Below are 16,791 nucleotides of genomic sequence, written 5' to 3'. Positions count from 1 at the left end.
AGAGCTCACTGCATGTGAATGCCCTGATGTTAAGTGGCCTTATTTGCAAAACATCCGTAACCTGTGCACTCGTTCACATCAATCAGAAACAGAAGCTGCGATAAAATCGCTTAACTTTTTGCTGTGATTTTTCAGTGCGATTTTCTTCTTTTGATAGATATGAACGAATAATGAGTTACTAATGCTCTGATGTATTTTAGAGCTCTTATTTAAACATCCGTATAACTTATCCACTTGTTCACATCAATCAAAAAAAGAAAATCGCACTGAATATTGCAGCAATCGCAGTGTAAACGGGCGTTAAAGCAGATTAAAGCCATTTAACCAAAGCTTCGACAGAACTCCATTATGCTGAAGTAGCCGTGAAAATAAAAAAAAGTCACTTCCTCTATCACTTCACTAACTCTTTTCTTGAAGCGGATTTCCATTCAGCGAAAAATGTCGCTCGATGGATCTTTTTTTGCGTACGCTTATTTTGAAATATAAAAAGCGCACGAAATCTGCGTTTGACGGCATTTATTGCAATGATTGCATGAGAGCAAATTGTCGCGCGATCGATCTTTTGCAATCGCATTCTTTTAAAATATCTTCAAGCTGAAATAATAAGATTAGTTCCACTTGATGACTGTAATTCAAACGAAAACGATTGAGAAAGTTCGATCGCCAGACATTTTGCAGTGAATGGAAATCCGTCTTATTAATAAGGGGGATCTGCTAAATGTCGCAGGGTCGACATTTTATGATCGTCACTTGTTGAAATGCAAACTGAGCCATATTTAATGAGATTTGTTCCGCTTTCCCAAATTTCAATTTTCAAACGGAACACGTCGCAAAAATCGATGGCGCGCGACAATTTTTTGCTCCCTGAATCATTACCTGATCGCGCATTACATAATCAAATTTTATATCAGCTTTTGGGCAAACCAGCAACACAAAACACAGCGAGGGTATCCTAAAAATTCGACCTTTTGTAATTTGACGAATTTTGGGAATGTTCGTGTTTTACCTTGATTTGGGAATTTATTAGCTGGTATAAAACCTGTCATGATAAAACGAACAGCAATACGAGATATGTCATGTTTCAAATTCGTCTTTATACTGCCAGTTCGAGTAACGGTACTCGTAGGACTGACTAGAGATTACACAGCAATCAAACAAAGGGTATTTGTTGTCAGTAAGGACCAGTAAGATAGAAAGAAACCGCGTGAAATCGCTCAATCGATGTTTTATTTCAATTATTTGGCAGATCCGAAAGTTATAATTAATCCACCATTGACATTGTCCATTCACTCAAATAAATTCCAATCCAAAAGTGTCACAAGGCACGTGTAAAACCAAAAAACTTCAGCATGGGGTACTTTTTTGGACAGCCTGTATAACAAACCATTGTTCAGATCTCCCTCATGACCTTTTAGTCACTCAACCGCGGTGATGGCGTCGGAATGAATTAAATGATAACATGCATGCATCTAATACTAAAGAGATTAAAATCGCATATCATTGTCTGTATTCATTTCTTTGTGATATATTTCACTGTTGAAAATTGTTTGGCCGTGTTTACACTAAAAGGCGCCTATAACTACACAGTATAGCTTTGGACTTGAACGTGGCTTTGGTCAGGAAAACATTGACATGCCACCATGCATGATTTTCTACTTGGCTCGTGGAGCCTGATTATCGGGGGCTTGGTCTATTAGCTCATAGTTTAAACACGGATTTTCACGTGTATACAAATGATGATTGAACAGATGAAATACTACGACATGCATGCATATACCTCATTTTTTCTATGGCATAACTACATGTATGACTCTTATAACTGCTTATTGTACAACAATTATAAACACATTGCTCTTAATTATGCATGGCTATCCTCAAAATTGGAAATAGAAAAGTGATAGCTACAGTATACAGGAAACGAGACAGGACGAAACTTGTAAGCTGGTGTCTTTAAACCCGGAAGGGGAAAAGATGGATTCGAAAGGGCTAAAATCGTCAAAACACGGAATCTTCAAAACACGGAAACCCAATATTAGTGAAGTGTAAAAAACTTTGAAGAAAAATTATTTCTTCGATCCTCTCCCGGTACAGTATAACAAAGTAAACGTACTACTCAGATTGTGCTTTTATCCATCTCAGGTCTATTACATTATATTTATAAGTCACACCCCAGCTTTTAACGTTCCGTCGTGTCCCATTCCAAGTTCCAACTACGTCCCTTATTAATTAATCCCATCCATGGTTTTAAAGATAGCGTTTAATTTTTTTAGGTTATTAATTCAATGAGATTACTTTTACAACAACCAGTGGGTAGCTTAAACCCATTCAACAGGAAATTGTTATGCCTGTTAATTTATTTCCTGATGGGTTAGCTACACCAGTCCATTTTCGGTACTTGATCAGACCTATCCCTTACACCGCCAGAGTATTAAGTTTCATCTGGCGCAGAGGACGGATTTTCCATTGTTTTCCGACTGCCATGATATTCTACAAAATACAAATATTTCATTTGGTAAAAAGGTATTTTAAATTCTAATTCTTTCATTCATGTTGCCTGGATTGTGTCATGGCCTGAAGCCATGATTATGAATGCGAAATCGGATTTGGTTATTGCGTAACTTAAGTCGTTCAAAAGCTGTTTCGGCGTATTCCAGCATATTTGCGCTGCAGATAGATGTTGTAGGACACATACTTTTAATATTAACTTCAAAACATCGATAAAAAAAAGAGTTTTTCAACACAGCAATGCACACAATGGGCAATTACAACTGTAATGTGACAGCGTAAACAAATGCCAAAGTGAGACAATAAGCTTAAATACTGCCTATTGTGTCTCATATTTTGATGATTAGCAAATGTTGTAACCCTGCGGGCGATCACGCGATAGATATTCAGGTAGTTGTGAAACCGGGAAAATAAATGAAAAAATGAAACAGCTTACATCATCACAATTTTCTTTCTTAAGTTACGCAAAGGAACTCAAATGATAATAAAAATATGCTCAGCTCAATGACGGTATGTTTTGCTTTGATACAACACACCCAAACAGGTTCTATCATGCAGTAATATAAAACTAATAAAAGCCATTTCATCAAAACATCAAAAAGTTTGATTCCCGACTTGTCCTGAGGATCGGGGATTCCCACTGCTCGTGACTACTCGCACAAAATGCTTTGCCTTCGTCAGCATTTGGAAGTAATTAATTCCACCAGCAAGAGAATAAATAATACAACGAATCCCCGATTCCTAAGGGACAAGTGCGAGTCGTCCATCTTTCACGCACGTTTTAGCTAGGAATGACGATCATTGCGCACAGTAAATAGCAAACTCTGTTTTAAGCAAACTCTGTTTGAAAAGTCTATTTATATACGCGCAGTCTGAAATAAAGGTCATAAACATGGTTCAGCTATATAGTGTATATAAATATGCAATAGCTATGGCACTCTATACTCCTCTATATCTAAATCAAGCCTCAAAAATTGATGCAATCAGTTGAATCTCTTAATACGCCTTGTATCAAAGATCTTTTTATTCCGATATTGATGATTGGAAGCGCTGATATGGGCTTATATTAAAAATATTGGTAGAATAACAATAGGCGAATAGCTATGTGTTTACCAACGCTCGTCCTGACCTGTTTCATCGACTTCTTTCAATGTCTCAGGCATGAATCCGAGGTGTTTCTTTCTTCCTTTAACCCGCTCTTCTTTCTTCGTCGCTCTGTCCCATTTTGCAAAAGCTTCTTGAAACGTGTTTCTCAATGTTAGTGTTATTAGTCTCGCCTTATCTTCGCGCTCTGCCACGAAAACATGGCATTCAAGAGCACCGTCCACATCAGCGAGAAATGAAAAAATTTTTGGTCGATTTATATTTATGCAACAAAAAGCTATACTTTGTAGATTAAATTCCAGTTTAGCGTTCGTATTTGGGTCTAATATTATGACTCCTTGATCAATCTCAGTCGATATAGTCAGGTCGACTCGTTTTGGTCTCATCTGTGAGTCCTTAAGGAGTTTCTCAACAGCCACACTGCAAAGGTACTTTGCTATATCCTGCCTAAACGTTTCGCCTTTTAAATACACGACTCCATGATACCGGACAGAAAATTCAGGGTTGCCATCAGAAAGTTTGTATATACCCGATACATCACCCGAGAGTCTTCTTAGGTAGTTCATTTTTCAAATCTGCTGGCACTTGCCCGCCCTACGAGATCCGTGCAAAAGAATCAAAACAGGTAATGGCTAATGGCATAACTACATTAATATAAAAAAATAATGTATCATATTACATCTATTGTCTGCGTAAGCGGATTCCAATCGGGTTCTTAGGCAGTCGAACTTTCAATGGTCGCTGTCAGTTTGAATGTTCATAAAATTATGTAAAATTCAGTCCCCGAACATTAGGCAAACAAACACTGTTTTTGTAGCCTAAGTCAGTAACGGAATAGCCCTCTCCCTCTGAGATGTAGGAATAGCGTTAAATGCTATAGAAAGCAGAGCTTGGCTTGTTGTTTTAATTTAAAAATAACTTCCTAAATATTTTTTGAAATTTAATACGTCGATTGTTCCTTTAAAATGTCACTTAATGCTCTCAGCAAGCGGACAGAAATAACTGAAAGAAATTTTCCTTGTGTGTATCAAAGGCGGTATGATAGCGGTGTAAAAGGCGAAAGCGCGCGGATAGTTATGTTTGTATCAAAATAATTTGATACTACCTTGCGCTTAGGTTACCACGGTTAAATCATATTTCTATTTTTTTCTTTTAGATAAGGTCATTTTTTATGTTTATTCAATAAATCAAGCGCATATATGATAATATACAGGTGCATGACATTGTCGTCACGTTTTTATATTTATCTGACATTTCTAACTTCATAAAATTCGCGAAGAGTAAAGCTTGGGACTAGTTCACATTGATTATAAAAGTTATCTCCATCGATATGTCCATGATTAACAGTCACTAACACATGCATATATAATCACTTTATATTTTGCACCGCATTTTTTTTGCCTTGATCACACTTTCGCTCGACATAATCAGCAGCAGGTGAGTCATGCAGGTAATATTATATTTGTATAAACAATTTGAACTAGACATATAGTTAAATGGAACTAAATATAGACTATATCATATTACTATATATAGTAATAATAATAATTCTTTTGGGAACAAAGTATAAGAGTTTTCAGGTAATGGAGAAGAATTTTTCACAAGATAATCAGTAATATCCTTCAAAATCACTCCTGCATGGTATGCAGCCTCCGTCTATACTATTATAAGAAATTCTCTCCAGGCTTATTCGGTTCCGGGGGGAAATCTTCCGAGCTAGGATAGCTTTACAATTTGAAGTTCGTCGGAAGAGTCTTTAATTTGACAAGGACACAAGCTCTTTTTCTGACTCTTGACTAAGCAGACTAACCACTCTCGTTTCAAGAGTAAACTCGCAATCGGGCCTATGGCTATGCTCTTGATCGCCATCTAATGTACATTTAACATTGCTCATAGTTTGACAGAAACAAAATGTGGTTTAGGTTTAATGAATTTTTTTTACTGATCAATTTTCATGCTAATGACTGACATTTTTTAAAGTGTCCGAGATACAGGTTTAATCACATATAGTCATTTATGATATAAAATGCAAGCGCATTCTATATGACGCATGTGACAAAAAGCTCATAGTTTATATAAAACGGCTTCTAAGGATCGCTTTATTACTAGTAGTATTCCTAATATATAAGGAATTATATACTAATAAGTACAAGAAGACCCAGAAGAAATTTCATACAAAAGAATGAGTAGGAAGACGACGTTTAATTACTTTAATATCATGTGACAAATTTTTGTCATATTCATGAGTGTTCAAAGTAACATATTATACATACCTCTGATTCTGTAAACAGATATTTTAGCCCCAATATTATATATCACGTTTGAGCAAATTATCGTTTGGTTTATCCGGCGGGATCACAAGCACGAAGCAACCTAATGATGAAGTATTGAAGTTTGAATATTTCATCAACTTGATACTCTAATTTTTTGTGAATGTGTGTTTCTTAGTTTCTCCGTCGGGAAAAAGTCTGAATTCGTTGGTCTGCGCAGCTTCGCAAGAAATTGTGTTATTTCACTATCATGGTTTTGTCCTGTTGCGACCTGCTAAGTGACACCTCGTAACCATCCAGTGATGGTTTGCGACTGATGTTACTTATGTATGACTGTCACTGAGGATGTGAATGGAACTCTTGGCAAAATTTTTCTTACTGGCTCTTCTCGTGATGAATTTTGACAGATTTTTAGCGACATATTATCCCATCGGCATTTATCATCTATAACGAGGGCAAAACTCTTATCTCTTTTGGCATTACTGATTTCTATTCATTTCGTTTTACTGTTAATGTTTCTGAACTTTGTAATTTCCTTCCGGGTTGCTGTCCTCATTTTTCTCAGTATACTCATTCCACCGATGTTGCACAAGAGCTGCAAGCTGTTCACAATCGTGTGAAGAAATCGCGGAAAAATATCACCAAGTATTACTATTACAAACACGTTTTCAGTTAAAGAGCATATCGAGTTGTTGCTAGCAGTCTCTTGAATGGTTCATTCAAGTGCCTCAACGATTGGTTCATTCAACTGCTTGATCTTTTACGGGAAAAACACGATTTTACGCACTGAAGGAACGAAACGTATTAGTTATTACAATAAATTATATTCGACTTCTATTTTCTAGTCTCCTATCAATGAATCTCACACTCATAGCTTGGGAAATACCGACATCTTGGCACGCGCTTTGATTCGATGAATTTAAATACATGCACCCTGCACCCACCCCTACTCCAACCTCGCAAGCCAGGCTCTTTTACCTACGCTCCTCGCGGCCCACGCTGCGCGAGGAGCGTAGGTAAAAGAGCCTGGCTTGCGAGGTTGCCCCTACTCTAGAGTGCGCCGTGTGAGAGCCATACATGCCCATACATGCTCATTTATTTATTTCTAAATCAGATGGCATACGTCAAAAAATGCTGAAGTTGTTGAAAACAGGACTGAGGAACATGGCAACAACTATGCAGCAAACCAGCAACAGAGCAACTTCTTGATAGTTAATAGTTGATAAGCAACTTGTTTTAAAATTGGCTTCAACAAATCAACAAGCCTAAAAATGCAGGTAATACTTCATGTAATTTCCATAACATGAATACTTGATAAACGATAGAAATAAATTCTGGATATGTTCAAACTGAAACTGTGATGTCGGCGTCGATAATTGGCACATGGTCATTTAGTGTAATAGCTGTTAAAGAAATTGTCTCGCGTTTAGAAAATGGCGACAGCATTTTAGATGCAATTGAAAAGGGAATTAATGGTTTGTTTAGATTTTACAATAATTATTTATTGCTTTTATAAATCCGCGATATTAAATGTAAGGGGCGGCGCCATCATTTGTTGTTAGAGGGGACCCCCTCTATCACCACCTCTGAACAATAAACATTCTACCCAAATGTACTGTGATCGATAATTATGTCAAAAAGGGGACTAGACATTCTTGGTTATAAAGCCATTCCTACATGTCAGTGGTTCATTGGCACCAGGTCTTGCCATTTAATAGAAAACCATGTCATATTTTGCTTGTTTTGAGTTTTTCTGTCTGCTTAGATATTTTAGGACAAATGACAAATAATTGACAATCTGAACTTCCTGGTATTTATTTGCTCCTTTGGCTCCATCTTAGTTGTGGAGGATGACCCCAACACTGGGAAAAATGGAATCGGACGTGGAGGATTTCCAAATGAAGATGGAATCCTGGAGTGTGATGCAGCCATAATGGATGGTGATGGATGCAAATTTGGTGCTGTTGCTGCAGTTCAAGGGTAACAATTACACTCCGCAATGTGCATCTAGATTTGCATGTTCCATTAATTTGCTTTCATTTACTGAAAGGTTTTATATCTCTATTGTACATTTGTACATTATATTTATTCGATTTTGCTTGATCATCATGGTTTCAAGAAGAATTTTATAATTTGAATAAGGCGTACAAGTTAATATTGTATTTAGTATGTAGTATCTCCATAAGTTCTGTTTAAATTAAATCTTAGAATTGCTACTCCTATCTCAGTTGCAAAGTTGGTAATGAAAAGATCTCAACATAGTATTTTGGTTGGTAAAGGAGCTCAACAATTTGCGAAAGATCATGGAGTTCCTGTGTTAAGCAATGAATTGTTGCAAACTGAGAATAGTATTGAGGCGTATAAGGTATAAATTTGATATAAGGACATATGGCGAAGGGCAATTTGCATTTAATTTGCATTAAATAATGAAATAATGAAAGTATTTGCATTAAAGATGGTGAATTCCAAAAAAGGTGGAAAGGAAAAAAGTGGTGAATTCCAAAATCTGGAGTGGACACATCAGAAATCAGAATTTAATAGTAGTACTTGTTTGGTTTTAGGAATTTATGAGAAAGAAGCAGAAGGAAAGTCATGATTGTACAGCCATTGGTCATGACACAATTGGTTAGATTTATCTCTAAATTATTCTATATAAAAAGTAATGTTATTTAAACTCAACTACAGTAAGATCATTGTTCAATGCGCATTTCCCTTCTCAAGTTTTCAACAACAGACAATTTACAGACTGAATTATATAGTCAATAGGCTATGGTAAAGACCAATGAATAGTGAAAAACTGAAAATATTGAATATCTATGGATATGGAACGTAAAAACAATCCATAGAACATTAAAACTACGTAAATGATTTTACAGTTATTTTTTCATCTATCTGAAAAACCTGCCTTTGCGAGAAATATACCCTGCATCAACTCACTGCAATTTGACAACATCAGTAACACGAACAGAGTCACTATAATAACCCAGACTGCGAATGGAGTTTTTTTGTTGGAATTCCTGCATCTTATTAAAATTGGAAAATTTAGTACAATTAACGGAAACGGAATATAATTAGAACTATAATTTTTATAATTTTATAATTGCATAAAATTACATGCCTTTACTTTCAATTATTTTCTTAATTTGGTACAGAATTCATTAATTACTTGATTACATTTTTAATTGCATACCTGAAGTTACACACTCACTATAACTTAAGTCAATGGACACCTTTGACTTTGTCCTGGGTATTTTCTTGTGTAATTTATCTCCTTAGGGTTTTATATCTCTTATATGTAATTTGTATGTATTCTTACCTGAGGCACTGTACTGATTGTCTGATTCATGCTATTTTAATTCCAGGAGTTCTTGTGAAAGATTTTCAGGGCAATTTTGCTGCAGGTATTATTAGAAACTCGAAGAATTCTTTATCCAGGCGATGCAATGATGTCTTCAAAATATGATGCACAGCTAGAGAAAAACCTTTTTCCTTTAAATCACGGCTTGTAAGGTCGGATTTATACATTTTTTCAAAAAATGCAGGAACCTCAACAAGCGGTATGCCATTTAAATCTTGTGGTCGTGTTGGAGATTCTCCACTCCCGGGAGCTGGGCTCTACGCTGACAACGAAGTACGTACAATGCCAAAATCCAATACTTATGCATCCTCGTTTAACTCGATCTTGAGGAAATTTTGTCCCTGCTTTTGAAGAGCATCAAAACCACAAGAGAAAAAAATGAAAATGTGAAAAATATGGAATGTAGAAATTGCTCTGCTATAAAGGCGGAAATAATCGATTTCAAAAGTCGTATACATATAGCTAGCTACTGTCATTTTATGATAATTTGACTTTTTACTCATACCTATATAGGTCGGTGCAGCGGCAGGTAAGCATTTTCATTACTTTATACAATTATGCAATTTACGATCTTATCTGTCACACAACCGAAGTGTTAAGGTGTGTTAACATCCATTTAATTGTCTTGAAATATCATTTTGCTAGCTTTCATGCTTATTTCCTCTGGTGAGAGTTTCATTTAGACTTTTCTTAATAGCTTCTGGTGATGGAGACCATATTTTACGATTCTGTCCGAGTTTTCAAGTTGTCCAGCATATGAGAAATGTAAGTGTGGTTGGAATGTACGCATTATCTTTCAAAATTCGTCCGCCGTATATCCCACTCTGTACCACGGTTAGTTAACTCTAACGTCACAATACTTTCATAAACAGAAGGCAAACTAGAATTATCAGCTTTTGAAGCAGGAGAATTTTAGGGACCACGGGGCAAAGATCCTTAAAATGATATCGGCGATTATATCCAATTCGGTAAACTGCTTGTATATGTACCGCACTTTCCGATAAAAAGTTAACTCACACCCGAGGGAGAAATCGATATTTCAAAATCATTTTGAGTATAGCGATGATATTCACCGCCGGACTATATTAACAATCTTATCATAGGGAATGCATCCAAAAGAAGCGTGTAAACGTGTCATCATGGATATTTGGAGACGCGTTGGAGAAAACAAAATGTTTGAAATAGCTCTGATTGCTATCAACTCAGAGGTTGGTTAATACCGGATCGTTCCCCACATTATATTCAAGTTGTACGAAATATTAGCACTATTCACCTGCGACTGGCTGAGAACATATAGTAATGAAGTTTTTCGGTAGCTACTTTAGACGAGATTTATAGTTGGAGTTATTTGATCTCTTTTATTTTAATATTAATTTAGCTTTTAATGCTCGTCTATAGGGCGAAGTTGGTATGGCTAGTACGGTCAATGAATCTGCAAATAATTTTGGACCTAATCCTTTCCCAGGATTTGCGTATTGTCTGTGGAATAGCGAGCAGAAACGATCACCACGTGTGCTTTGCGAGCCTCCACTTGTGTGGAGTGATTTTCAAAACGAAAAACCATAACTGTTTGCTTAACATATGTCTTGCTGTATCCGCACTTTATCCAACCCAGTGAACTGTAACTGATCCAACCTCAAGAATGTTCAAACAACAAGAATGTTAAAAACAAACAATTTTATCCTTTACTATGATACAAACGTGGGCTATGCAGTAACGTATATATATATAATATAACTGCATGTGCGCAATTAAAGTCTGTTAATTGTTAAATCCATAACGGACAAAATAGTATAAGTCATCGTCAGTTATATTCCTTGTTTGTTTGCTTTAAATATACGACCCATATAGACGCCCTTTAGGAAGAAGAGCAGGTGAATGATTTCAACAAAAGTTTTCCGAATTTCTGTAGTTCTTGTAAATTTATAGTTCAGTATGAGATCATGTAAAAATATTAGGGACTTATTATATAATCTCGCTTGGCCGAGTTGTCGCTTAAACCGCCTTAGTGTAGCAACCTCCCAGAGTTCCACATCTGCGGAAAATCTTGCGAAGCTGTGTTTGTATGTCGTTACTCGTCACTCGTCAGTATTTTTCAAGTACGTTCAGTAAAAATTAAGATGATCTAAAATCTTGACGAATAATTCATCTTCGTCCATTTGCAGAGAAATTAAATTGTCTTTGACCGCTTCAAAGTCACTTTCTTACATGGTTTTTCAGCAGTATTCTGCCTCTGAAAAAAGTTTGAGAACATGTAATTGGACCGGAGCTATCGTTTCAAAGTCTCAAGCAAGACGATGCAAAAGATATTTCGATTACAGTGTTAGGGCTGAAGTTTGTTTGGAGCTGTCGTGTTACTCGGGTAGCATGCAAAGCTTTTTTTTCGAAATTAAAATGTCTTGTTTTTTCGGGCTAGCTAAACTAACGCTTGCCCTACAAAAAATATAAAGTTGACTAACAACTTTTTAAATTGTAACACTGGACCAATAAGGGATGACCAAAAATGGAGTAATATTACTATATACTAGTAAAGTGACTATTGTGATTGCGGGAGTATCGCTGCGTGAATGTATACGCATGCGCGTGTATTTCTAAATATTAAATTGAACATTTTGACTAAAATTATAGGCATATCATAACAGTTTCTTTAAATTTGTTTTCAAAATGTAATTTTCAAGACAGATAGCAAGGAGCACCGGTTGAAATCCCAAGGGATGAAGTGGTGCTGCGCAGCAGTGCTGCCAGTGCAAAAATTTGATTAATTAAAAACCAGTTGTCTTGAGTTTCTTTCGCTTTTTTGCCAACATTGTTCTGAATAATTTGCCATTTGCCAGTGATTTGCCATCATTTTAGTCGTAGACGTAGACTGCAATTACGCACATGATTGCTTAAATAATTTGTATTGCCTCACGAGACGCCACGACAAAACATGCACGACAAAGCATGAGCTGTCGCGGGCCAGAAAACTTTTGCGGAATTGCCCACGTTCTTGCGATCAATATAATCTAATCAATCCAATGTTTCTACTAATTAACAATTAGACAACGAGTCCGAGTTGTCTATGAGCGAATAGTCAACGAGGCGAAGCCGAGTTGACTATTTGCTCATAGACAACGAGGCCGAGTTGTCTAATTGTTTTAGTATAAACTATAACATTAATTTACAACTAGGAAACACAATATAAAATTCTTGTTGGCTTGCAAACCATTCTGAAATTTATTTCGTATATTAAAGGAAGAAAATATTTTAATTGTTGTTCGCGTAAAATGTTTTAAAATTCAGTTTAAATATAAAAATTCAATTGAGTATACGTTATTTTTATGTATTTTCTTACCCTTAAAAATTGCAATTCCGTATTTTGTTGCTTTTTTTGTTTTTTCTGGTACGGAATTGTCCAACAAGTCGTCCAAAAAATCTTCAGATACTTCGGCGAAACGCGAATTTTCCGCCATTGTTTTGAATTTTGCTACTAGTAGGCTATCACTAATAGCCTACCAGTAGCGTAGCCAATCAGAACGCAGGAAAAGTGATAGCCTATTAGTCAGTTTCTACTAATATTATAATATGACCAATTTTCAATTGACGATGGACTGAGGAATGAAAGTATTTCTGTGGAAAAAACTGTACTACCCAAAAATTTCAGCCTCGTTGGGTTGTTCCACCCTCCCAATTTGTGCTCTTGTTCGCCGTAAAACAGCGGTAAAGCCATGCAGTAAAATACATCCATCAAAGAATTCATCTATCTTCCGCTCTGTCAAAGTCCTGCCTAAAGTCTGACTGTTGCTGTGTTGCAGGGCTCCTCATAATTCCCTGTAACAAATTACTGTAACTCGTTGTTATGCGTAATCCCGAAATAATGAAGGAGTGATACACAGTCATGACCCCAGCCTTAAATACTTAATTAATACCATGGCTATTATATCTATGATTAATACCTACGTGACTACGTAATGTCATAGAAGGGTGGTGCGTCTAGAGTGGTGCGCCGTTAATTCATCACTGGCGTCAAATTCCACATTTCTTTCAGTAATTTGATCCAAAATTGGATACGCCAAAAATGTGCAAAGTACAAATACTGCCTGTTAAGCTTAAGTTGGCTTTTTTCGAAGGCTATTCCGCTGAGAAATAAAAATATGATTTATGGAATGACATTCTTTGTCTTTATCCTGCTATGGCTTTATCCCACAATCTCTTCGAAAGGTGAGTCGGTGTTGTATATTCAATCATATGATTCAATTCAGTTCAACATGTAACTCGAGATGATGTCGCAACTCGCAATTATATTTAGACTGAAAATTCTTATGAATTCTCTGGGCTGCGGTAAATAGTTGCGTTTATAATTTCAAGAGGCGAAGTATACTGTGTCAACCAATGGATTCAATGCTAACAAAATAACAAAAAATCAAAACAGTCAGCATAATACATTGTTGACAAATGAACAACGTGCTTCTACTAAATTTTTGAACTCCTGCTGAATACCCGATTATTTTTGTTCTCTGGCGTTAACAATAAATGTATATAACTGTGTTTATATTTCCGAAGCCTTCCCCAATTAACGTAAGCCGTTTGAATATCAACTATTGTTATTATTAAACTATTCAAACACGATTATTTAATATTTGATGAAATGACGCATAATAATAAGTCCCATCGACGGTGTGAAAGTGGGACTTTGTTTTCATTGTCCATTTCCATCTATCTATCGCTAAAGTGACAAGAGGTAGCTGTGAAATGGTCTAGGTTTATTTTGCCTTTTGTCAGTTTTGTGTGGGGTACGCAGATCAATATTTACTCATGGCCCCAGATATAAAAGGAAACCATTTTAGTCTTAGACTTTTACATCCGTCGCTTGACGACGTTTAGCGACAATCGCTGACGTCATGAGTTTACTGTTACTGTTTTAGGCTTTACTGTTTATTCATTGTTACTGCTTTAGGCTTTACTGTATACATGTTTTCAGTTAAATATTTTCTTCTAGAACAAAGCATATTTTTGCACGCAAACACCAGAATTGTTGGGGATCAGCTGTTTATCTCCTGGAATGTCAACACCCGACTACCATATGAAAACCAGTCCAATAAAATTAATTTCCAAGTCAAATACTGTCCACTGAAAATCATATATCCACAAAATTGCCGGGGAAAAAACATTATGCTCTGCAACGCTACCTACCAAAGACTGCAAAATAATGCATCAAGCAGCAGCAGCATCAGAGGAGAGAAGGAACAGTTGGCCAACTACATACGAGATTCAAGTCCTCGTTTGCCTTTGTTTGAGAAAAATAGTTCTGTGAATATTCGCGGAGAATGGAACAAAACTGGTTCAGCGTTTATATGCGCTGTGCGTATAGACGAATGTGCAGTTGCTTACCCCACAGTTCCAACCAAAGGACAGGTCATGATAATTTCGTCGGTTGCCAATTACACTGAAGAAAAAGTTCTTCTTGATATAAAACAAAATAAAGGTCTCTTTTTTTTGCATCGATATGTATAATACCATCATTCATAGAGAAAGGCTCTCCGGATTAATATATAGGATTTTGCATCATGATTAATCATCACAAGCGTACGGGCTTAAAGGGTTTGGCAAACAAAAATTACCAGACCTATCGGGAATTTGAACACAATTTCCGACTTATCAGGAATTCTGCCCAGTAATTGTGATATATTTCCCTTCAACTTGTTTTTAGTGCCATCAAAGCACCTTAATCAACCAAAGGATATCGTTTTGATTCAAACTGACAGAAAAACAGTGATTGTTAAGTGGAAAACCTGTCCTTACGACAATCCTGGAGGGTTTCATATTGGGTTTTCCCTAGAAAGTACAGGGGAAGTATTGAAATGCGGGGTAAGTTGTCCATGCAGCAAATGTACGTGATACGTTATACAATTACCCCCCCCCCCCCAACCCTCTAAGTATGATTTTTTCAAAAGATCCTGTATTCTATGATGCGTCATGTGTGTGCATTTGTGATTTTACAAGTGATCGAAATACTCATCGTCAAAATTAGGAAGTAAACATGATTTAAAAGTCTCCAAAAGTCGGGCTTTGTAAGGAATGTAAACCTATGATTTACGAATTTTAAAACGAATCGCATGAAAACGTTGCGATCAATGCAACTCAGGCCTCCGGTAGGAATACGCTATATAGCTATATGGATATTGCAATAGATTCAATGTAAGCACTTACGTTGTTTAGCCAAGGTTAAACAAGGATGAAGCCTATAAACGTGAATGGAAATGCAACTGCAAATTTGATAATCTGCGAGCCTACACGAACTATACAGTAAGCGTACAATCGTATAAATTGAAGTCACGAAGTCTTGCTGGTGTAAAGACGTTTAGGACAGACGAGCAAGGTAAGTTGCTATATGACGATGTATTGTTTTTATAAACCAAGAGTCACACGCAGGAAACTTGATAGAAGTGGTGGAGAAAAAAGTATTAAAACGTCATATAAAACTAAACCGTTCCTTACAGCACCATCCTCACCGCCGACCTTCGAATGCGTCGTTTGCAGAGAAAGTAACTACGATGATTTCTACAGGATTATACATATGCGATGGAAGGTAAAACGTCTGTGACACTACAATTTTTTTGACAATTATTCATAAAATTTGAGCCCCGTGCCCCTTCTTTCCACCCGATTTTTATTACTGCATGGTGTTTAACGAATAGAATTAAAGGCGGGTGTGTTGCAGCAATGGTTTAGAGAAGTTGCTTTCTACTGACTTCGATAAAACCAGCTTTTATAGGTTCCAGGATATTCACATTTGGGGGGTGGGGCAAATACTTTACTGGGTGGCAATGCAACATGAACGGCATCCCGTCCTTATGCTCCTTTTCACGTGACTTTGGTACTTAGCTATAGCCCTGAAAACAAATAAATGCATACGGTTGCGAACTTAGACATTGTTATTCCATTATTTTTTATAGCTACCACCAGCATTACAATTGAATGGCTTGGTGCGTCAAACTTATATCAAATACTGGGAGAGAAATAAAGGAAGAGCTAATAAAATCGTAACGTTTCATACCATGACAACAAATGTATCCCTAAAACTCAGAATAAACATGGAATATTACGTACAAGTGCGAATTTGCACGCTTCAAGGACTTTGCAGTGAATACAGTGATCCAAAAGTCATATATAAATCTCCTGAAAAAAACGTAACTACGATTTCTACCATCGTTAAGGCCAGTTCAGGTGAGAATAAAAAAAATATTTATCACGATAGCCAATTAAATATACGCGTATGCATGTGATCTCAATTTATCCGGAGTATTAGCAATAATAATTGTTATGTTGCCAAGAGGTTTCTCCACATTTCGACCTAAGCCCTTAAGGGCCCGGGCTTATTTCATGAGATGTTTAGTCGAATACTAACTCTTCTGGTGAAGGCCTTAAACAAAAACCGAAACATCAAAAGGAAATTGTATTTATTTTAAGGACTATATATATAATATATATATATAAATATATATATATATAATATATATTAATATATATATATATATATATATATATATATATAGGATTCAAAACATAGTTTAT

At 36.3% G+C, this 16,791-nt stretch overlaps 3 protein-coding genes across 6 annotated transcripts; 2 read left to right on the top strand and 1 right to left on the bottom strand.

The window, feature by feature from the left end:
- Nucleotides 1–1,537: 1,537 nt before the first annotated feature.
- Nucleotides 1,538–4,242, bottom strand: LOC114524935. Of its 2 annotated transcripts, none has more exons than XM_028546170.1 (2): nucleotides 3,619–4,242; nucleotides 1,538–2,487 (listed from the first exon to the last, which is right to left on the bottom strand). In XM_028546170.1, coding segments are annotated over exons 1-2 (558 nt in total). In that variant the 5' UTR covers nucleotides 4,176–4,242; the 3' UTR covers nucleotides 1,538–2,486. The 2 variants fall into 2 exon arrangements, with proteins under 2 accessions (XP_028401971.1, XP_028401969.1); XM_028546168.1 differs by having other exon boundaries at nucleotides 3,635–4,242.
- A 2,685-nt stretch (nucleotides 4,243–6,927) lies between these two features.
- On the top strand, nucleotides 6,928–11,206 carry LOC114524913 (N(4)-(Beta-N-acetylglucosaminyl)-L-asparaginase-like). Of its 3 annotated transcripts, none has more exons than XM_028546136.1 (10): nucleotides 6,928–7,156; nucleotides 7,721–7,859; nucleotides 8,088–8,244; nucleotides 8,441–8,504; nucleotides 9,242–9,280; nucleotides 9,422–9,510; nucleotides 9,751–9,766; nucleotides 9,935–10,002; nucleotides 10,341–10,445; nucleotides 10,636–11,206. In XM_028546136.1, the coding sequence occupies exons 2-10, from the start codon at nucleotides 7,813–7,815 to the stop codon at nucleotides 10,801–10,803; spliced, it is 753 nt and encodes a 250-aa protein (XP_028401937.1). In that variant the 5' UTR covers nucleotides 6,928–7,156; nucleotides 7,721–7,812; the 3' UTR covers nucleotides 10,804–11,206. The 3 variants fall into 3 exon arrangements, with proteins under 3 accessions (XP_028401937.1, XP_028401936.1, XP_028401935.1); XM_028546135.1 differs by lacking the exon at nucleotides 6,928–7,156 and adding an exon at nucleotides 7,167–7,354 and having other exon boundaries at nucleotides 10,703–11,206; XM_028546134.1 differs by lacking the exon at nucleotides 6,928–7,156 and adding an exon at nucleotides 7,168–7,354.
- Nucleotides 11,207–13,293: 2,087 nt separating this feature from the next.
- On the top strand, nucleotides 13,294–16,679 carry LOC114524872. The gene is made up of 6 exons (XM_028546079.1): nucleotides 13,294–13,437; nucleotides 14,216–14,701; nucleotides 14,927–15,084; nucleotides 15,436–15,595; nucleotides 15,717–15,805; nucleotides 16,173–16,679. Exons 1-6 carry the CDS (start codon nucleotides 13,371–13,373, stop codon nucleotides 16,500–16,502), a joined length of 1,290 nt encoding a protein of 429 aa, XP_028401880.1. The 5' UTR covers nucleotides 13,294–13,370; the 3' UTR covers nucleotides 16,503–16,679.
- The last annotated feature ends 112 nt before the right edge of the window (nucleotides 16,680–16,791 follow it).

The sequence above is a fragment of the Dendronephthya gigantea genome, unplaced genomic scaffold, assembly GCF_004324835.1.
Source record: "Dendronephthya gigantea isolate DGI-Jeju-01 unplaced genomic scaffold, DenGig_1.0 000032F, whole genome shotgun sequence".
In the NCBI taxonomy this organism is placed as follows: Eukaryota; Metazoa; Cnidaria; class Anthozoa; order Malacalcyonacea; family Nephtheidae; genus Dendronephthya; species Dendronephthya gigantea.
Note: the sequence above shows the minus strand (reverse complement) of the source record. Positions and strands in the feature narration are given on the sequence as shown.

Excerpts from the sequence above, each read along its gene's own strand:
- LOC114524935 (XM_028546168.1), bottom strand. The coding sequence starts at position 4,175 with ATGAACTACCTAAGAAGACTCTCGGGTGATGTATCGGGTATATACAAA. Across the intron at positions 2,488-3,634 it reads GAAAGAAGTCGATGAAACAG|AATATCATGGCAGTCGGAAA; the intron begins GTCAGGACGAGC and ends TGTATTTTGTAG.
- LOC114524913 (XM_028546134.1), top strand. The coding sequence starts at position 7,240 with ATGTCGGCGTCGATAATTGGCACATGGTCATTTAGTGTAATAGCTGTT. Across the intron at positions 8,505-9,241 it reads CATTGGTCATGACACAATTG|GAGTTCTTGTGAAAGATTTT; the intron begins GTTAGATTTATC and ends TTTTAATTCCAG. Across the intron at positions 10,446-10,635 it reads TGATTGCTATCAACTCAGAG|GGCGAAGTTGGTATGGCTAG; the intron begins GTTGGTTAATAC and ends GCTCGTCTATAG.
- LOC114524872 (XM_028546079.1), top strand. The coding sequence starts at position 13,371 with ATGATTTATGGAATGACATTCTTTGTCTTTATCCTGCTATGGCTTTAT. Across the intron at positions 13,438-14,215 it reads TCCCACAATCTCTTCGAAAG|AACAAAGCATATTTTTGCAC; the intron begins GTGAGTCGGTGT and ends ATTTTCTTCTAG. Across the intron at positions 14,702-14,926 it reads TGATATAAAACAAAATAAAG|TGCCATCAAAGCACCTTAAT; the intron begins GTCTCTTTTTTT and ends ACTTGTTTTTAG.